Raw genomic sequence first — 22,915 nt, 5'->3', positions numbered from 1 at the left:
TTTTTCAATTTCATCGATTTCTGCTCTAATTTCCATCTCCTTTCTTCTTCTTACTTTGGATTCAGTTTGCTCTCCTTTTTCTAGTTTTTTCAGATGAAGATTTAAATTATCATCTTTGACTTGCTGCTGGATTTGGTTTGCTGGTATTTTATTAAGAATTTTTTTGCATCAATATTTATCAGGAATATTGGCCTAAAGTTTTCTTTTTTTTTTTTGTATCTCTGTCAGGTTTTGGTATCAGGATGATGCTGGCCTCATTAAATGAGTTAGGGAGGAGTCCCTCCTTTTCAACTGTTTGGAATAGTTTCAGAAAAAAATGGTACCGGCTCCTCTTTGTACCTCTGGTAGAATTTAGCTGTAAATCTGTCTGGTCCTGACCTTTTCTTTTTTGCTTGGTAGGCTATTTATTACTGCCTAAATTCAGAACTTGTTATTGGTCTATTCAGAAATTCCACTTCTTCCTGGTTCAATCTTGGCAGGGTATTGTGTCCAGGAATTTGTCCATTTATCCTGGATTTTCTAGTTTGTTTGCAGAGAGTTGTTTATAGTATTCTCCGATGGATGTTTGTATTTCTGTGGGATAAGTGGTGATATCCCTTTATCATTTTTTATTGCATCTATTTAGTTCTTCTCTGTTTTCTTCTCTATTAGTCTAGCTAGTGATCTATTTTATTAATTTTTTTCAAAAACCCAGCTCCTGGATTCATTTATTTTTTGAAGGATTTTTCATGTCTCTATCTGCTTCAGTTCCACTGTAAGCTTGGTCATTTTTTTATCTTCTGTGAACTTTGGGGTTTGTTTGCTCTTGGTTCTCTAGTTCTTTTAGTTGTGATATATAAATTTCCCTCTTAACACTCTTTAGCTGCATCTGAGAGATTCTGGTACATTGTCTCTTTGTTCTCATTGGTTTCAAATAACTTCTTGATTTCTGCCTTAATTTCATTATTAACCCAGCAGTCATTCAGGAGCAGGTTATTCATTTCCATGTAGATGTTTGTTTTGAGTGAGTTTTTAAATCTTGAGTTCTAATTTGATTGCGTTGTGGCCTGAGAGACTGTTATGATTTCAGTTATTTTGCATTTGTTGAGGAGTGTTTTACTTCCAATTTTGTGATGGATTTTAGAGTAAAGTGCCATGTGGCACCGAGAATAATGTATATTCTATTGTTTTTCGGTGTAGAGTTCTGTAGATATCTATCAGATCCACTTGATCTGGAGCTGAGTTCAAGTCCTGAATATTTTTGTTAATTTTCTGCCTTGTCGATCTGTCTAATACTGACAGTGGGGTGTTAAAATTTCCCACTATTATTGTGTAGGAGTCTAAATCTCTTTATCAGTCTCCAAGAACTTGTTTAATGAATTTGGGTGCTCCTCTAGTGGTTGCATATATACTTAGGATAGTCAGCTCTTCCTGTTGAATTGACCCCTTCATCATTATGTAATGCCCTTCTTTGTCTTTTTTTTATCTTTGTTGGTTTAAAGTTTGTTTTGTCAGAAACTAGGATTCCAACCCCTACCTTTTTGCTTTCTATTTTCTTGGTAAATTTTTCTTTAGCCCTTATTTTGAGCCTCTGTGTGACTTTGCATGTGAGATAGGTCTGTTGAAGACACCATATTGATGAATCTTGACTCTGTATATAGCTTACCCTTCTGTGTCTTTTAATTGGGGCATTTAGCCAATTTACATTTAAGGTTAATATTGTTATGTGTGAATTTGATTTTATCATAATGGTTCTAGATGGTTATTTTGTGTATATATATATTTGAGATGGATTCTTGCTCTGTTGCCCAGGCTGGAGTACAATGGCATGATATCAGCTCACTGCAACCTCTGCCTCCTGGGCTCAGCAATTCTTCTGCCTCAGCCTCCCATGTAACTGGGGTTTCAGGCACGCACCACCACACCTGGCTAATTTTTTTTGTATTTTTAGTAGAGACGGGGTTTCACTATGTTGATCAGGCTGGTCTCGAACTCCTGACCTCAAGTAATCTGCCTATCTCAGTCTCCCAAAGTGCTGGGATTACCAGTGTGAGCCACCATGCCTAGCCATGCAGACTTGTTGATGTAATTGCTTCATAGTGTCATTGGTCTTTGTACTTCAGTGTGTTTTTGTGGTGGCTGGTAACAATTTTTCCTTTCCATATTTAGTGCTTCCTCCAGGAGCTCTTGCAAGGCAGGCTTAGTGGTGACAAACTCCCTCAGCATTTGCTTGTCTGAGAAAAAATTATTTCTCCTTTGCTTATGAAGCTCAGTTTGGCTAGGTATCAAATTCTGGGTTGGAAATTCTTTTAAGAATGTTGAATATTTGCCCCCAATCTCTTCTGGCTTGTAGGGTTTCTGCTAAGAGGCCCTCTGTTAATCTGATGGGCTTCTTTTTGTAGGTGACCTAGCCTTTCTCTCTGCCTGCCCTTAGCATTTTTTCCTTCAAATTGATCTTGGAGAATCTGATGATTATGAGTCTTTGGATTGATCTTCTCTTGGAGCATCTTACTGGGGTTCTTTGGATTTCCTTGATTTGAATGTTAGCCTCTCTAGCTAGGTTGGAGTTCTCCTGGATGATATCCTGAAGTATGTTTTCCAACTTGGTTTTGTTACTTCTGTCTCCTTCAGAAGATTGGTACTGATTGGTACCCCAATCAGTCATAGATTCAGTCTTTTTACGTAATCCGTAGTTCTCAGATATTTTATTAATTCTTTTTCATTCCGATTTTTTTTCTATTCTTGTTTGCCTGTCTTATTTCACAAGATAGTCTTCAAGCTCTGAAATTCTTTGCTTGGTCTATTTGGCTATTTATACTTGTGTTTGCATTGTGAAGTTCTTGTATTGTGTTTTTCAGCTCTATCAGGTTATTAATGTTCCTTTCTAAACTGGTTATTCTGGTTAACAGCTTGTGTAATGTTTTATCATGGTTCTTAGCTTCTTTGCACTGGGTTGGATCATGCTCCTTTAGCTCAGTGAAGTTCATTATTAGCAGCCTTCTGAAGCCTACTTATGTCAATTTATCGATCTCAGCCTCTGTCCAGTTCTGTGCCCTTGCTGGAGAGGGTTGTGATCATTTGGAAGAGAAGATACACTGTGGCTTGTTGAGTTTTCAGTGTTTTTGCATTGATGCTTTCTCATTTTCATGAGTTTATCTAGCTTCAATCTTTGCAGCTGCTGACTTTCAGATGGGGTTTTTGTGGGGAATTTTTTGTTGATGCTGTTGTTGTTGTTGGTTTCTGTTTGTTTTTCTTTTAACAGTCAGGCTCTTCTTCCATAGGGCTTCTGTAGTTTGCTAGGTGTCCACTCCAGACCCTATTCACCTGGGTCCCTCCTGTACCTGGAAGTGTCACCACTGGAGGCTGCAGATAGCAAAGATTGCAGCCTGCTCCTTCCTCTGGGAGCTCTGTCTTAGAGGGGCACCAACCTGATACCAGTGGGAACACTCCTATATAAGCTGTCTGGAAAACTCTGTTGAGGGGGCTCAACCAGTCAGGAGGCATGGTATCAGGATCCTGCTTAATGAAGCACTCTGGCTGTCCATTGGGGGAGGGGGTGCACTGTGCTGGGGAAAAATTCCACTCATTCAAACTGCCTGGATTCCTCAGTACCAGCAGGGGAAAGACTAAGTCTGCTGATCTGTGGAGATGGTGGCCACCCTCCCCTTCATGGGGTCCATCCTAGGGATATCAGAATTCCGTTCATAATCCGCTGGCTGGAGTTGCTGAAATTTCCACAGGGAGGCCCCACCTGGTGAGGAGGGATGGGTCAGGGTCCAGCCTAAAGAGGCAGTTTGGCCATGATCTGCCACAGCTGCTGTGTTGCATTGCATTGTGGGGAATTCCTCCTGAGTCCAAACTGCCTCATCTCCCCAACTCTGGCAGGGGAGAAATGGCAGACTTGAGCTTTAGTGATGGCTGCTGCCTCTTCCCTCTGGGAGCTCAGTCCTCTCAGGTGACAGGCAGCTGCAGTGATGGCTACTGCCTCTCCCTTGAGGAGCTTAGTTGCCTTAGGCAGCAGGCAGTCACAATTGATGGTGGCCAACTCTCCCCATGGGAACTCAATAATCTTAGGCAGTCTCCTAGGATTATTGAATGACTGCGGAGAATCCACACAGTTCTGTGCTTGGGACCCAAGACCCTGGTGGCATAGGCTCATGACGGGGACTTCCTGACCCACAGGTTGCACAGATACATGGAAAAAAGCCTGGTTTCCTGGGCGGGGTAGCACAGTCACTCACTGCCTCCCTTGGCTAGGGGTGGGGGCTCCCCTTGCCCCTTGTGGCTCCCAAGTGGGCTGTTGCACCACATTGCTTTTCCTCTTTCTCCATGGGTTGTGCCAACTGCTTAGTTAGTCCCAATGAGAGAACTTGAATACCTCAGTTACTGGTGCAGGATTCACTTGCTGTTTTCATTCTTCTTAGTGGGATCCTCTGACCACAGCTGTTTCTAGTTGGCCATCTTGGAAATCCCTGCTCCTTTTAATCCCTGATAATTTCCCTTCCTCTGAAGTCTCCTTTTCAGAATCGATATATGTATCTTCTTTCTTTTGATTAGTGCTATCATGGTATATTTTCTCCATTCTTTTAGTTTTGATGTATCTCTGTCTTTATATTTAAAGTGAGTATTGTGTAGAAAACATAGAGTTGGTCTTTCAAGAAATTCACTCGCACAGTCTCTTTTAGTTTGTGTATTTAGACTACTATTCACATTTAAGGTGATTAACAATATAGTTGAATTAATAACTACTATATTTATAACTGTTGTCTATTCATTGCCCTGATTCTTTCTTTTCTTTCTTTCTTTTTTTTTTTTTTTGATCTTTCACTCTTTTTTTCTCCTTTTCTGGTTTTGAGTTCCTGTCATTTTTAAGAACAGGTTAAATAGCCACTTGGCAGAAAGCCCTAGAGGGTAATCAAACAATGTATGGGAGTCTGAACTACATAATCTTTAGGGCCTCTTTCAATTCCCAGTTTGTAAGATTCCTAATTAGTCAAATTATTCAATAGTTATATGGAGATACAGTCAAGGTGATTATAGTATCTACTTTTTTTTGTAGTGTCTGCTTTTAAAGTACCATAACCATATTTGCAATATTGAGGAATAGCTTAATAAACAAGATGTTGAGGTTGCAGTATTTCTCTATCCCAGAGTTGAAACTTCTATCTTTTGTCAATTTATTTTTTCAGGGATGGTTTGGAGCTGAGAGGAAAGGGTATGGAGGTTGGGACACAGGGAAACTAGCTCATGTTACCCAAACTCACCAGAAAAGAATCTGTACCAGAAAACCAGTTGAATAATATGTAGTAAAAAGTGAAATAACCAAGCAGATGATATTCTAATCAACTAGTCAATATTTTGTCTTTCTGGCAAGTAAGCAAAAAAATGGATATTCTAAAGTTTATTGATAAATAATGCATTTGACCAGAGAGAAGACTGTACAAACTAACCAGATCTCCTGTCATCCATTTGGGCACTCCCTTGAGTGCCCCTGTATATATATTGTCCTAATATCACCTCAACTTCTACTTTCAAACATTCCATGGTGCTGCCTGGGGTTTTATAATGATAGGAACACTTACCTTAAGGGTCCCTAATTATGTTAACCTTGAGAAAGGTCCAATTTTTCTGTTAATACACTAGCTTCTCACTCCCTTGAATCAAGGAATTTTAGGCTTCTTCTAATATTCTGACAATATTAGAATATAGATTGTCAATGGGACCCTCCCAAAACAGGGGAAGAAAGGGTTCATTCAAGATGCCAGTTATGCTGAGTACTAAATGTGGCATAATGGGAAAAGACACAGAGTTAAAAATCAAGCCCTGCAGCACTATAGGATCTGATTTGCAATGCTTTATAGTTAGACTTAAGTTTAAAACCTGATATACATGAAGAGTTGTTGTTGTGGTGCTGTTTTAGTGACAAAAACTCCTGTGAAGTGAATAAAGAACCAAATCTTATGCTGAGCTACAATAACTTTTATCCAGTAAAAGGGAAAACTATTTGGAAGAGTAAAAGGGGAGAAACTTTCTTGGTTTCTTGTCAGTTGTTTGAATTTTTTTAAAGGGGGACTAGAATTAGGTAGTAATTTGAATTATTCCTTGCCAAGTTGCAGAAAGAATAATCTGGTTTTTAATGGGTTGTAAAACATTACTTTTCATTCTTTAATTTTCATAACTATCTGGGTCTTCAAGAGTCCATTACTCTTTCCAGTTAGGAAGGTGAAAAACACTGAACCAAAAGCAGTTATGGGTATTCAGAAACAAATATGCTATTTTTTATTTACCCAGAGTGCAATGCAATGAGGCAAGGGCATACTTTTACTTTGTTTTGCCATTTGGATAGCCAGTAAATAACTTTCTGCACCAAAAGGACAGTTTTCCTTAAGGATAATTTAATTGGGTTAAATTTCTAAGATAGTGCTAGGGACATGCAAAACATTTCTTAGATCAAGTGACTAGCTATCAAGAGACACTGTAAAGGTCAGCTTCTTGGGGATACAAATTTAAATGTCACTTGAGCATGTGTTCCATGTAAATCTGTTTGACAAAGTTTAAGTTATGCCTTTGTAATTTAGAAAAGAAATATATTCTTGTGATTTAGCAGAGTTACCATGGAGGGGATTATGTGAAGGGATTACATATAGTGCAGAGAAAAGGGAACTAAGTAGATGAATGAGGAGTTAGAAATTGTCTTGTGATTTATCTGGAGTAACAGAGCTCTTGGTGGATCAAAGAAAATGTGTCAGATGTGGTTCTCAGAAACATTTTGCTATTTTAGTATCAGGCAAAGCCAATCTAACCTGGGTTGTACACATGAGTTAGAATACGATAAATGAGCTTCTTTTCCTACCTTCTGTGCAGTAGTGCTTACCAATAAAAGTCCACAAATTTACATTGCTGAGATCTAATCTCACTTTTCAAGCTTCCGAATTTTCTAACTTTGGAGTCACTAAAGTGTTAGTAAGAAGTAGATATTGAAATATATATTTAATTATCTTAAAAGGACAATTAAAATGCAAAATTATGTCACTAAGGTGAAAGGCTAGGAGGTTTTGACAACCAAGAAAACCAAAGTTTACAGTCTGAGTACACAGAACCATTTATGTTTATTTTGTAGGAGAAAATGCAGAGTATTCTTTCAAGATTTGAATTTTTTTTTGATATACAGAAACCATATTGGCGGAGCAAAATAAAAAACTAAGTATATAATGAGAGTTTAGATAGCTGATATTTAAAAGGACCGTTTACAACCAAAAGAATGTGTGTGAAGGCCATTAGGAATCACAAATGTGAAGCTCCTTCTAATGTCAATGTTCTAGGATATAATGTTCTTTTTTTTTTTTTTGAGACAGAGCCTTGCTCTGTCACCCAGGCTGGAATGCAGTGGTGCGATCTTGGCTCACTGCAACCTCTACTTCCTGGGTTCAAGCAATTCTTCTGCCTCAGCCTCCCTAGTAGCTGGAATTGCAGGTGCGTGCCACCACACCTAGCTAATTTTTGTATTTTTAGTGGAGACGGGTTTTCACCATATTGGCCAGGCTGGTCTCGAACTCCTGACCTCGTGATCCACTTGCCTTGGTCTCCCAAAGTGGTGGGATTACAGGCGTAAGCCACCATGCCTGGCCAGGATATAATATTTTTAAGATGTTCTTCCAACTAAAATAATAGGCTTTAGGTCATGGTTCATGTGTTTATATAATTAAAAAATATAAGCCTGTAGTTTAATTAAACCTAGTTTTTAAAATAAATGAATAAATAATTTAAACATCATTAAAAAATAAACTTTAATTTTCTATATTTCTCTTTCTCTCTGTATTTGTATATCTTTTACTGTGGTAAAAGCACCTAACATGAAATATATTCTCTTAACAAACTTTTAAATATATAATATTGTACTGTTAACTATAGGCTCAATGTTGAAAAACACATCTGTAGAACCTATTTCTCTCTCACAGCTGAAGCTTTTTGCCTGAAAATGGTCCAGCAGGATATTATAGCAAATTAAGAACATGGGTGTGAAATCAGACTGCCTGGGTTTGGACCTGGTTCCGGTGCTTACTAGCTGACTGACTGAGCAAGTTACATAACCTCACCTCAGTTTTTAATTCAGCAAAGCAGGCATAATAATGGTACATACCTTGCAGGGCAGTTGTAAGCGTAAAATGAAATGATATGGGCAAAGCACTTAAAATAGAATATAGTATATAGTTAGAGTTTATTAAATGATAGATACTACCACTTAAATACATAATTTTCAACCTCAAGGAATTTATATTTCCACAAAGTGATAACTCCACTTTGGAGACAATATTAACACGTGGAAAAATTGGTGAAAACATTAAGTACTATGCAGTGTGGTAGAGGCTATAAATATATAAGACATGAAAAAAGCAAATTTATGGTGGGCTTGCAAGTAATTGAAGATTTTATGGTATGTTGCTGTATGGGAGGAAATGGGACTATGACTGGAAATGACAACATAGACAAAAGCCTGGAAGAAATAAATAACCCACAAGATTCTTTGTTGTGGAGTAGGATTTAACTATGGCTATTTTTTGTTCAAATTCTTTCAAATCTGAGAATTTATGTAGTAAATATGACTCAGTAATTTTAAGTAACAGAAGTACCACTAAATACTTAAAAATTATATCTTGTTACATATTTTTAAAAACTTTAACATTCCTGATCTCATTTGAGTTTCACAAATGCCCTATAACAATGCAAGATAAGTATTGTTATTACCATTTTACAAATGAGGAAGCTGAGGATTAGAGTTTATGTCATTTGCTTAGAATTACTTAACTAGTAAGCAATGGAGACCAGGTTAGCATCCAGGTCTTCTGGATTCCAATCTAGTGCTCTTCTACCATACTATGCTACTTGCTGAATAGCAGAAGGCCCAGTAAATGAGAAATGAGGATTGAATTTTGTGATAAATATTATGTTTGGTCTTTGTCTCCAGCAAGGGAAAAATAGTATAGGGTAAGAGTGTAGGGACGGCCAGGTCACAGGTATATTAAAAATAAGTGGGCACAAGCTATTACTATGCCTTAGAGGTCCTTTCTGTTTATGTTTTGTAATTTTTTTCCCCAAGGGACTACAACATTAGAAATGAAATAGAAATAATGTACCCATGGCAGATTCAGATAGAAAATTTTCCCAAAGCTTTCTTTTTTCTTTATAGTTATAATTTATTTCCTCTGAGGTAATGTACCTCTTAAAAGGCAAAGCTAAAGGACACACTACACTTCAGCAAAAGCTTGTCCACGAATATTATATTTCAGCCCTAGATGAGTTGTTGTGACTGTTTTAAGATCAAAGCATCCATTGTAATATAAAAGTCACTGTAAACATATCCATGATATTCCTGTCAACATACCAATAAAAAGTAATAAAACAATAATAAAACTTATAGTGAACTTTCAGCCATACTGCATATCATAGAGCAAATCTCTTACATAAGGTTGTTGAAATACATATACATAAATGTATGCACTTCTTAAAATAATTTGTAACATGAACATTCACAATTTTCTTCATCAATCCCTTGTAGTTTATTTTGATCCCAGCAATTGGCATATAGAAAAGTAGATTCCTTTTCCTTTCCTCTTCTTCAGATAAATTTTTAATTACTTCTGTTTATATAAGGAAGTGCCAGTTGTCTGGCTTTTTAAGGAAGAATTTTATGTCATGGATGGAGAGAATTCTCTACAGGAACCTCACTGAGCAGCTAAAACTCCACTATTCAATTTGGGAGCCTGAGGCAAAGGCAGAAGAAAACTGGAGACAAACTGGCTTTTGACCAGATTTCTCCTGTTTCCATATTGAACATTGTATGGTGCCTTTAGGACCATTTAGCTGAATACTAGTCTGTTCTAGCACTTTTACATTCTCTTTTGGAAGAAATGGCCCTAATTTGCCTAGCCAATCAGTACTACAAAGAAAGCTGACAGTACATTTTATTTAGCTTCTGAGTCATCTCGAGTTCTCATCCGATGGCATGCATGCAAAGGAATATGTTAGAATGATTGAAAACTCTTTGCCAATTTTATATCTATTTTTATATTTTATAACTTTTAGCTTACATACATTTTATATTGACTAATTTTATGTATTTTATCCTTTGTAAAGCTTTTATTTGAAAAGGAAAACTTTAATATAAGACATATTTTATAGTGCAAACATACAAATAGTCTCCAAATTCTGGTAAGTGGTCAAAATTATTTATAATTAGTTCATAGTTGTGGACTATATTTTTAGCACTTAAAGTATCTATAAATATCTAATCATGTGAATGCAAAAATGAGATAGATTTGTAAGCCCAAATAGTTAAGTATTTGTAAAATATTAATGAAAAATTGTATTTTTTTGTAAATGATTTGGCAAAATATTTATTTGGGAAACTATTTTCATTGGTTTGGACTGGAAATGGGCTTAAACTACACTTTACATATTTCTCCCTTTTCTGGCAAAGAGGCCTTCTTTCTGGGTACATAAGTCATGCTGGACAAAGAATGCTTTCTAAATGTAGACAGCCTTTTCCTAAAGTTACCTCCAGAAAAGAAATATAGGAGAGGGTCAAAGCAACAATTTGATGCAGCCAGAGACAAGGTTATGACCACGGACTTCTGCATTCTAAGGACAGAATCACAGGGTTTAGTTTCATTGTGTAAAAAATGAAGGTGAATGGTACGTTGAATATGATATGGCATGAAACTGACTAAAAAGGCAGCGGTCACGACCACAATCATTCCTACAGCCTTTTTACGACTTGGCAGATTTTTTTTCATTGATTTTTTTAGTAAGGTCAAAATGATCATTGTGTAACAGACAATTATAATAACAAAAGGGATGATAAAGCCAACAAACAATGACACATAATGCAAGACCAAAACATGATTTTTAGTTTGATTGTCTTGTGGGGGCTCAAAACACTTGGTATTATTTTTCTCATCTTTTTGTGGTTTGGCCATTAGAAATGGAGAACTGGTCAAAATCACAAAAATCCAAATACCTACACACACAAACCTGGCTTTTTTCTGAGTAACCAAATTAATGTTCTGGACTGGAAAAACAATTGCAATGCACCGGAAAAAGCTCATGGCTGTCATAAAGAAGATGCTACAATAGAGGTTGACATACAAAGCATAGGTGCTGAGGCGGCATAAGAAGTCACCAAAGAACCAAATGCCTTTGTGAACATAATAGACCACACGGAGAGGCAGTGTGCACACACAAAGTAGATCTGCTACTGCTAAATTAATCATGTATACTTGGAAGGCTGACTTCTCATGATAGGTTTTTATGAGGACATAGAGCACAAAGCCATTGCCAAAGAAGCCTACAACAGAGATCATAGAGTACAAGGTGGAATACACTTGATTGCGGAAGTCATCAATAGTGTCATGGCATGTGGCAGAAGATACTGTCAGATTTCCGGTTTCATCCATGTTTCTCTAGGAATGTCTGCTTTGTGCCTACAATAAATAAAAAAAATTGTCAATTTTAACTAGACCATAAATTACAGGAAGTACTAATGTTTCATTTCATAGTGTCACTATATATACTTTTTGACCACGGCAGCAAGCAAGAGTAGTGAGGCATTGAGGAGGGATTCAGCTGTACCTTATCCTCTGGAGAACAGTTTGTATCCTACAGACATCCAGAAACTTTTTTTTGTCCTTTCCCTCCCATGTTTTTCTGATGGACTTCCTCTAAATCTTCAAGACCTAGGTAAAACAGCCCTCCTGTATTTTAAATCATATTACTCTAGTACAATTTGGTAGGTTATCCTTTCAAATGAACTTGTTTTTCTATTAGAGAAAAGCTTTAAGATAGCAGCTTCACATGTATGAATATATTTATATCTATATCTATCTATTATTGGAAAATCTCTAAAATATTTTAGAGAATAAAATTTGGATGAAAATGCTTGGTTCCCTCAAGAAGAGGACTTCCTTGGTAATATCTGTTGAGTGCCGCCCATACTTGTGGAAAATAATCTAATTTGCTGTTAATGAAACTCCCTCCCCTGGGGGAGAGTATTAATCTAGAACATAGTTGACTCTACCTATAACTGCAGAACTCCATGGCAAGAGAAACCTTAGAAGCCATATAGTTATTTTAAAGATGAGAAAAATGTTTCAGAGTGATAAAATACATTTCTAAAATCTGCACCAGTATTTAAATCTCTGAAGAAAGATGTAGTACAAGTAGTTGGAATATACTTGTCGGCTGAGAAAAATGTTGTAGCCATTCATTCTTGTTCTCTTTCTAAACTTTATAGACTTTACTGTTTAGCAATATATAGTTATTTCTCTTATAGGAAGAATTTCTCTTGTAGTTGATACTTGCTCTAGTCTATTTCAGCTATGTCACTGAGGGCAGTCAATAAGTTCTGATCAGAGAAGGCTTGAGGTGAGATATTGTAGTGTAGAAGTAGTGATGTCTCTCATGTTTCTCTAGATTATCCTCTTTTATTCTTTGCAAAGGTTGAAGGTACTCAATATATAATATGTCAGATAATCTTTGATTGAAGTCTGATGTTGGCCTTTTATACAACTCCTGCTCCCTTGTAAGAGAGGTGTTGGGGTTTGTAAGGTGGGAAGACTGCTTGAGTATGCAAAAACTGCCAGCCATGAAGGGGACTGATCTTTACTAGGGATACAGAAACAGATAGCTATGGTAGTTGTTGCAGGTAGGATATAACTTCCCAGGTTTGCTACTGCTAGCAATTATATTTGCTGTTGAGGATGCAGTGTCCATCCGTCTAGCCATCCCAGCAAGTTGTTCCATTTTTCCCCTTTCATTAAAAAATGTCATTTTTATTATTGTTACCAAGAACTTTTGGTATAAGATAAAAATTGGATGGATTATCTGAGCCAAGATGGCCAATTGTATGCAGTCAGAAAGAGCTTCTTCCACCAAAAGACCAGACTGTGAAGAAGATTGGCACACTCCAAATTGATCCTTATAAAAAAGGCATTGAAAGTGGACAGATGGAGGATGGAGACCCTGGGCTGAAAGGGGAGGAAGCTGAGAACACTGCACAGGGGTACCAAGTACTAGGACTCATTCCTGGCCCAGAGCAGCTCCTGGGGAAGAGATGAGTGAAACAGGCATGGAGTGCCCTTGGGACATGTGGGCCATGGACATTTGGAATCTTAACTGCAGGAGACCCCATGTTCTCCATGGACATTTGAGCTAGCAGGGAGAACTGCTCAGAGAGTTGGCAGAGACAGAAATCTAGCCTTCACAGAGCCCAGAGTATTTGGCACCAGAATGACTATAGTGGAGCATGGCCATGGTTACACATACCCCAAGGATCACCATACTCCTCTAAGTAGCTTCATCCTTTGTTGACTGCCAGACCTGGACAGAGCAGGGCTATCTTGCTCATAGGATAGCGGTAGACTGATCTGAGGATACCCTTGTCTGCTGGACTCTCCCAGGGTCCCTGCCTGGCCACACCTGCTTGCAGCACAGCCTCAGCTGCCCAGCCAAATAACTTGCTAGCAGCCACCACCTTAGCTCTTTCACCAGATGACCCTGCATAACAGTCAGAGAGCTTTTGTAGATAGACTGCCACTAGCATGCAATTGCTTGCGTCCTCTCCCCACCACTTCACCAGTACATGTGCAAAGACCCCACTGCCACCCTCCACCCCCCTGAAGTGGTTTTGCTGGCAGTCCCTATTGATGTGTTGTTGTCAGTAGACTGGGAACACCTTGGTTCCTCCAGCACAGCAGGTCCTTAATCTTGAAGGATCAGCGAAAAACTGTGGGCCTGGTCCCAGTCCACCAAGGTTAAAACACACAGCTCAGGAGGACTGGGCTGAACCTTGGACCCCTGAAATTATCCAGAAACAAAGTCAATTAACTAAACTTAAGTTATACCACAGTCAAACCCTCAAGGCATCAAAGAATATAAAAGCAAAAAGCCATATGCAAAGAACAGCAACTTCAAACCTTAAAGGGACATCAGCCCACACAAATAAGAAAGAACCAGTGGGAGAGCTCTGACAATTCTAAAATCCAGAGTATCTTCTTATCTCCAAATGACCACACTGGCTCCCAAGGAATGACTCTTAACCAGATTGAAATAGTTGAAATGACAGACATAGAATTAAAAAATCTGTGTGGCAACAAATCTCATTGAAATTCAGGAGCAAGCTGCAACAGAATTCAAAGAAGCTAATGAATCCAATAAAATGATACAAGAGCTAAAAGGTAAAATAGCCATTTTAAGAAAGAGACAAACTGATCTTCTAGAGCTGAAAAACTCTCTTTGAGAATGTCATAATGCAAATGGAAGTATTAACAGCAGAACAGACCAAAGTGAGGAAAGAATCTCAGAGCTCAAAGATCAGTTCTCAGAAATAGTCAGACAAAAATAAAGAAAAAAATAAAGAAAGAACAAAACCTCTGAGAAATATGGGATTATGTAAATAGACTGAACCCATGACTCATTGGCATCCCAGAAAGACAGGGAGAGAGAGCAAGCAACATGGAAAACATCAGGAACACAAGTCCATTCACAATAGCCACAAAAAGAGTAAAATTCGTGGGAATACAGCTAGCAAGGGAGGTGGAAGATCTCTACAATGAGAATTACAAAACACTGCTCAAGAAACCAGATATGACATAAACAAATAGAAATACATTTTATGCTCCTGGAGGGGAAGAATCAATGTTGTTAAAATGGCCATACTGCCCATTTACAGATTTAATGCTATTCCTATGAAACTACCAACATCACTTTTCACAGAATTAAGAAAATCACTTCTAAAATTCATATGGCACCAGAAGAGAACCTGAACACCCAAAGCAAACTAAGCAAAAAGAACAAAGCTGGAGGCATCACACTACTTTAAACTACAGTACAAAGCTAGAGTAACAAAACAGCATAATGCGGGTACAAAAACAGACACATAGACCAATGACACAGAATAGGCATTCCAGAAATAAATCTGCACACCTACAACCATCTGATATTCAACAAAGTCAACAATAACAAGCCATGGAGAAGGGACTTCCTATTCAAAAAATGGTGCTGTGATAACTGGCTAGTGCCATATGCAGAAGATTGAATCTGGACCACATCCTTTCACCATCTACAAAAATAAACTCAAGATGAATGAAAGACTTAAACATAAGACCTAAAAGTATAAAAACCTTACAAGAAAACTTAGGAAATACCATTCTTGACACAGTACCTAGCAAAGATTTCATGAAGAAAACATCAAAAGCAATTGCAGCAAAAGCAAAAATTAACAATTGGGATCTAATTATACTAAAGAGCTTCCACACAGCAAAAGGAGCTATCAACAGAGCAAACAGACAATCTATAGAATGGGAGAAAATATTTGCAAACTATACATCCAACAAAGGTCTAATATCCAGAATCTATAAGAAAATTAAATCAACATTCTAAAAACAACCCTGTTAAAAAATGGGCAATGGACATGGACACTTCTCAAAACAAGACATAGATGCAGCCAACAAACATATGAAAAATGCTCAATGTAACTATTCAGAGAAATGCAAGTCAAAACCATAGTGAGATGGTAATCTCACACCAGTGAAAATGGCTGTTATTCAAAAGTAACAAAAATAATAGATGTCGGTGAGGTTGCGAAAAGGGAACACTTATACATTGCTGGTGGGAATGTGAGTTAGTTCAGCTACTATGGAAAGCAGTTTGGAGATTTCTGAAAAGACTTAAAACAGAACTACCATTTTACCCAAACAATCCCATTATTGGGTAAATACCCACAGGTATATAAATTGTTTTTCTATAAAGATGCATATACTCATGTGTTCATTGCAGCACAATTCACAATAGTAAAAACATGGAATCAACTCAGATGCTCATCCATGGTGGACTGATAAAGAAAATATGGTATGTATACACTATTTGATACTAGGCAGCCATAAAAAAGCATTAAATAATGTCCTTGACTGCAACATTTATGCAGTTGGAGGCCATTATCCTAAGAAAATTAATGCAGGACCAGAAAATCAAATACTGCATGTTCTCACTTGTAAATGGGAGCTAAACATTGGGTATATATGGACATAAAGATGGGAACATATATATTGGAGACTATCATAGGAGGTAGGGTGGAAGGGAGAGGATTGTGGACTGAAAAACTACCTATTGGGCACTATACTCACTACCTCAGTGATGGAACCATTCGTACCCCAATCCTTAGCATCACACAATATACCCATGTAACAAACCTGCACGTGTAGCCCCTGAATCCTCCCCAACCCCCAAAATTGAAGAACAATCATTCTGAGGCCATAGAGAAAAATGTGACTCCTATTTGAAACTCCTGCATTATTTCTCAGTTTGCTTTCTAGTTACCTGGCTCATTCACCATTGGTTGTGAACTCAGTGCAGTTGTGGAAGAAAAAAAAAACTGCCTAAAGTTAACCTTTTCCTTAGTTCCATGTCAAGTGTTTTTTTCTAAACTGAGCAGTATTATCTTGTAATACACTAGATAGTGCTGTTGAAAATTTTGGTAATAACCCATTTCAGCTTTATTGAGATATAATTGACAAATAGAAATTGCATATTCTAAGGTGTACAATGTGATGATTTCATGTAAGTATACACTGTGAAATCATTTCTCTAACAAAGTTAATCAACACATCCATTACCTAATATACCATTTGTGTGTGTGTGTTGGGTGGGTGGGGGCAGGGGGCGGTAAGGGTGCTTAAGATCTACTTTCTTTTTTTTCACTTCTATTTTAGGTTCAGGGGTACATGTGCAAGTTTGTTATATAGGTAAACTTGTGTCACGTGCTTTTTTTTTTAATCTATACAATCATTTGTTGTACAGATTATTTCATCACCTAGGTGTTAAGCCTAGTACACATTGCTTATTTTTTCTTATCCTCCCCTGCCTCACAGCCTCCACCCTCAGGTAGGTCCCAGTGTCTGTTGTTCTCCTCTTGTGTCCATGTGTTCTTATCATTTAGTTCCCACTTATAAGTGAGAACATGTGGTATTTGGTTTTCTGTTTCTGTGTTAGTTTGCTAAGGATAATGGCCTCCAGCTCCATCCATGTTCCTGCAAAGGACATAATGTCATTCTTTTATATGGCTGCATAGTATTCCATGGTGCATACATACTCTAATTTCTTTATCCAGTCTTCTATTCAGGGACATTTAGGTTGATTCCATGTCTTTGCTATTGTGACTAGTGCTGCAGTGAACATATGCATACACACATCTTTATGGCAGAATGATTTATATTCCTTTGGGTATATACCCAGTAACAGAATTTCTGGGTGGAATGACAGTTCTGTTTTTAGCTCTTTGAGGAATTGCCACACTGCTTTCTACAATGGCTGACCTAATTTACACTCCCACCAACACTGTATAAGTGTTTTTTTCTCCACAATCTCACCAGCACCTGTTATGTTTTATTTATTTATTTTTTTTGAGACGGGGTCTCACTCTGTCACCTAGGCTGGAGTGCAATGGCATAATCTCGGCTTACTGCAGTCTCCACTTCCCGGGTTCAAGCTATTCTCCCACCTCAACCTCACGAATAACTGGGATTACAGGCGTTTGCCATCACGCTCGGCTAATTTTTGTATTTTTTTTGGTAGAGACCAGATTTCACCATGTTGGCCAGGCTGGTGTTGAACTCCTGACCTCTGGTGATCTGCCTGCCTTGGTCTCCCAAAGTGCTGGGATTACAGGTGTCAGCCACCATGCCTGGCCTGCCTTATGTTTTGAATTTTAAATAATAGCCATTCGAACTGGTGTGAGATGGTATTTCATTGTGGTTTTGAAATAAGATCTTCCTTATCAAATTTCAAGTAAATAATATAATAATTTCAAGTAAATAATATAATATTAACTATAGCCACCATACTATACATTAACTCCTCAGAACTTGTTCATATTATAGATGAGCCACACTTGAAAGGTATTAGATAATTACCAGCAGCCTTCCCACCACTATCAACTTTCAATCTACCTTGCTACAAACCCTTTCTGGAATAATTCTTTACACACTGTAGCTTTCAATTATGACGTGTCTTCCTTAAAATCTTCAGTGATTTAGAATGCCTTCAGAATAATATCTAGACTTCTTGGCCTGATATTTAAGGCTCTCTATAGTCTGAGTACAATTTACCTTTCCAAGTTTCTCTCTCACTGCTCTCTTTTGTACACTGTATAGTTAGAAGAACAACTATTTTAGTATACCAGTGACATGTGCCATAAGCTTACCCACCTGGCTGTCTTTTTTCACTGTCTTTTTTTCTTCTTGAATGGCCTTTCCTTCTTCCTGAAATGCCCTTTCCTCCTTCTTTGCATATACAAAAACTACTCATCATTCAGCTCAAATTACACTTTCTTGACTAAGTCTTCCTTCAGCCTCTATCTGAAGTAATTTCTATCTTTGATGAACTTCTAGAGAAACTTAAATCAATCCTGCAAATCAATGATTTGTGTAAATACCTTATCTCCCAGACTATCTGGTTAATACATAAAAAAGCAGCCCACACAGGGCCTACCTAGCACATATGTACCTTGCCCATAAGTGCTCAGTAAGTGTTGAGTGAATACTAAATTAATGATAGGACAAGTTTAACATTTGAAGGTATTATTTGTCATTTAAAACCATTTGGAGTTATCTTCTCATTCCAATATAAATTAAAATCTTTCCAATGTCAGAGTCCGAAGTTGCTGTGTAAGTAAAGTTGCTTCCCAATATATCAAGGAAAGTACTAAGTCACAAGGCTAACTATAATGTTAAAAAGCACAGATAATGTCAGTTGTGGTGGCATATGCCTGTAATCCCAGCTACTCAAGAGGCTGAGGCAGGAGGATTGCTTGAGCTCAGGAGTTCGAGACAAGCCTGGACAAAACAGTGAGACCTTGTATCTAAAAAATAAAAAAATCCCACCCATATCATTGATATAGACTAATCCATTACATATTATAATTAAATTTGAAATTCTCACATCTTTGAAAGATGCTAAATAAAACTGATAAATAACTATAAAAATATACAAAGAAGCAGATGGTCTCTAGTCTCATTAATAACGTCCCAGTCCTTGCAGACCAAAATAAACTTTTCTAAAAATTAAATATTTAGACTCAGTTGTCTATTTATATGAAGTCAACAATTTGTATTAAGCCATAAAAAGAAGATTGTAAAACTTTCAAGCAAGTGGTGAATCCTAGAGTGGTAGAGATCATTTAGTACAAGCCACTCTTTTCACAGATTATGGCTTTACTTGTCTGAAACAGCATTTAATTTGTTTTTTAGAATTTACTGTGATCCCCCAATAATGTTACCCTCCACTAGATGAATACAGAGAGTTTCTTTGGAAATCTAAGATACTTAAGACCTCATCCCTGCCTTCAAGCAGCTCATTTTCTAGTGGGGGATAGGAATGATAACTTAGAAGTGTGAAGAGGTTACAATACAGCATTGTAAAAGCCGTCTTAGCAGAAAACAAATGGGTTAATAAAAGCTAGCAACAAACATAAATAGAACTGATTTTATTTTCATGAGAATAATGAAGTAAGTTACTTTGTTAAGATAATTGCAAGTTGAAAAAGCAAAGTTCATTTGGAAAATTCAGGTATACCTCTTTCTGGCACTGGAGTATCTTCACAAATGTTCCTTCTTATGGTGATCAATGCTTTCTATGGTGTAATATCAGAGGAAGCCCACGCTGAAATCATAAGATTGAAAAGGAACTTAACAACTGTAGAAGCAGTCCGGAAGGGTCATGAGAACTTAGCAGCCTTATTTATAGATCCAGAGTGTGTAATGGGGCATCAAAGCTTTACTGACAGATTTAGGGCTAGTCACTGAATTCTGTGTCTCCTTCTTTTTTCTCCATCTGTTTTTACATTCCCAGGGGAAACTTGGAATACAGACAAGGGCTGGTCACAGATATTTGCTGCTGTGTGCTTGTAGCTTCTCTATCTAAAATGAACACACTATTATAAAATATTCCTCTCTCTATGAAACCAGGGTATTTCCTCTATCTTCTCTTCTAAACACTTGGTTATAAAGTTAAGAGGGGAAGTAATTTGGAACTTTACATCCAGGGATCTGGATTGCTACGAATAGGTGTTGGAACATTAAAAATATCAAGTATATCTGTCTGGAATGGCTTAGAAATAGTTTTCCTTAAAGGACGAATGGCTTAAAGAACCTTGCACTCTCCTTATAACTATAATAGCATGTAATGCTTATATCACTAATTTGGCATATATTATATACTTTTGGAGATCAACTTTTTGTATAGTTAACTTTTCATAAGCATATATCTCTTCTCTTCAATTAAGTTATACTCAATAATCTAAGAAAGTATAACAAATCTCCAAAAAATGAGCAGAGATGGGCTTTCTTGAAGGAGGAGCAACCTGAATGCTTTTTTTCTAAGTTTTTCTTGTCCTATGGCAACTTTAATTCCTGCCTGCAAGGCCTCCAGAGGCTAGCTACTATTCCTTTATCCGTGGTCCAAGCGCTAACAAAATAAACACTTTCCTTCAGTTTATTTGTTTATTTATTTATTTGAGACAGAGTCTCACTCTGCCCAGGCTGGAGTGACTGGAGTGCAGTGGCATGATCTCTGCTCACTCTAACGTCCGCCTCCTGGATTCAAGCAATTCTCCTGCCTCAGCCTCCTGAGTAGCTGGGATTGCAGGCATGCACCACCACACCCAGCTAATTTTTGTATTTTTAGTAGAGATGGGGTTTCACTATATCTTGGTCAGGCTGGTCTCAAACTCCCGACCTCAGGTAATCTGCTCGCCTCAGCCTCCCAAAGTGCTGGGACTACAGGCATGAGCAACCACATCCGGCCCCTTCAGTTTATTCTTAATCAGTAGAAATAGGCTGGAATTTTCTAAAGGAACTCTACTAAAAAAAAGAAAATCAAAAGGAAAATAAAAGAAATGCAAAAATGAAAAATATAGTCTAGTTTTAAAAGTAGAAACCTGAACCTACTGCTGCAATATTGCCATTTGAACCCCCCTTGTACTCAGATAATCATTTCTTAGATCTTCTCCACTTTCTTCTCCCTCTCCAAATTGTTCCTTCTTCTCTAGGTAAGAAGTTGACATATGTAACCTACTACACTCTGGGTAAAGTGTGTGTTGCTGGTGCAAAATTACTCAGAGTTGTCCTTTATATTTTGTCAATCAGGCAATAAACACATTTTTTAAGTTTGTTTAGCTTGTCCGGGTCTCCGTACATCAGTAAAAATCTAGTGACTGAATGCTGAATGTATAAAAATCCTTTCTGATCCTGAAATTATATGATTCTACTCACCTGTGAAGAAAATTAACTTGGCTCTGTCCTGGTTTTGTGTTTAGACAAAGCTTTTTTTTTTCCCTAGTGTGGGACAAGAAAGAAAGTTTATGAATTTCTAAGACCCACCTATGAGAAGTTTAATATTACCAGCTTAATGCACTATCTGGTTATCCATTTCCATGGTGGTTGTGCAATTACAATTAGTCCAATCTTTACATACACAAGTGAGTAAATGTCACATTGTCTGGGCAACAATGTAGTATTTTTCAAGTTCGGGATTCTGAAGGGTCTTCTATGGTTCCTTTATGAATTAGCCTTGCACATAGTAGGCCCTCAATACTTTCACTCCTTGCTTCTCTTTCCTTTTCAGTTCCTTGAGGACTCTTGTCTCTGACAGGAGCTCTGCCAATATTGGGCTCTACCATTGTTATCTGGGTGATAGGGAGGGTAAAGATGAGTTAATGAAGTCAAATGTGGTTGTATGATTTTGATTTTAATTGTTTAATTCAGGAGCTACTCAGATCTTTTATTCAGCTCATGTAAGTCCAATTCAGTTCAGATTAACAAATATTTAAGGAGCCCCTATTCTTATAAGGAAGAGGATACATTTTCTGCATCAGCCCTTAGCATCTATTGAACCTATAACCTGGTCAAGCTCTAGTGTACAAGGTAAATAAGAGAGCCCAGAGGTTTCCTAAGAATATCAGACCCCAGGTTAATTGTGTAATTCCAGTGCTTCGGGAGGGTGAGATGGGAGGATTGCTTGAGGTCAGAAGTTCGAGACAAGCATGGGCAACACAGCAAGACCACTCCTCTACAAAAAATAAAAAATTGTTGCTGAATAGGATTTCATTATATAGATATACAAATTGTTTATACACTTAGTCATTGATGGACATATGAGTTGCTTTCAGGTTTTGACTATTACAAATAAAGCTGCCACAAACATTTATGTGCAAGTCTCTATATGGGCATGTTTTCACTTTTCTTGGGTAGCTGGATTATAAGGTAGGTGTATGTTAAACTTTTTAAGAAACTGACAAACTGCTTTTTAAGGTGGGTGATGTGGGTATACTACTGATATCCCCTCCATATTTCCATATGCTAACACTTGGTATGGTCAGTCTTTTAAATTATATCCATCTAATATGTGTGTTGTGATATCTTATTTTGATTTTGATTTGCATTTTTCTAATGATGAATGATATTGAGCACCTTTTCATGTACTTATTTGCCATACATATATTTCCCTTGGTGAAATGTTTATTCAAATATTTCACACATTTTTCCATTAGGATGTTTATTTTCTTATTATTGTGTATGAGAGTTCTTTATATGTTCTGGACACAATACCTATATCAAATATATGCCTTGCAAATATTTGCTACTATTTTATGGGTTGCGTTTTTACTCTCTTAACAGTGCCTTCCAAACAACAGAAGTTTTCATTGTGATGACATCCAATTTATCAACTTTTCTTTTATAGATTGTGATTTTGGTGCCATATCTAAGAAATTTTTTCTTTGCTCAAAGTCATGAGGAAGTGCTGATACATGCTACAACATGGATCAACTCAAGAATATTTGCTAAATGAAAAAGCTATATGCAAAAGACCACATTTTGCTTATTCCATT

The 22,915-nt window shown here is 37.4% G+C and overlaps 1 protein-coding gene across 2 annotated transcripts in view; it reads right to left on the bottom strand.

Moving 5' to 3' along the window:
• Nucleotides 1-7,793: 7,793 nt before the first annotated feature.
• The window catches only part of CYSLTR1 (cysteinyl leukotriene receptor 1), a 103,117-nt gene continuing 87,995 nt past the window's right edge, over nucleotides 7,794-22,915 (bottom strand). The window contains exons 2-3 of one of the 2 annotated variants that reach the window (XM_033200845.1): nucleotides 19,603-19,689; nucleotides 7,794-11,459 (exon numbers count right to left, since the gene is read on the bottom strand). In XM_033200845.1, coding sequence (XP_033056736.1) covers nucleotides 10,422-11,432 — 1,011 coding nt within the window. In that variant the 5' untranslated portion in view covers nucleotides 11,433-11,459; nucleotides 19,603-19,689 and the 3' untranslated portion in view covers nucleotides 7,794-10,421. The remainder of the gene's footprint in view (nucleotides 11,460-19,602; nucleotides 19,690-22,915) is intronic. The other variant, XM_033200846.1, reaches the window with a different exon arrangement.

This window comes from Trachypithecus francoisi, unplaced genomic scaffold, assembly GCF_009764315.1.
Source record: "Trachypithecus francoisi isolate TF-2019V2 unplaced genomic scaffold, Tfra_2.0 Lachesis_group6, whole genome shotgun sequence".
NCBI lineage: Eukaryota > Metazoa > Chordata > Mammalia > Primates > Cercopithecidae > Trachypithecus > Trachypithecus francoisi.
Note: the sequence above shows the minus strand (reverse complement) of the source record. Positions and strands in the feature narration are given on the sequence as shown.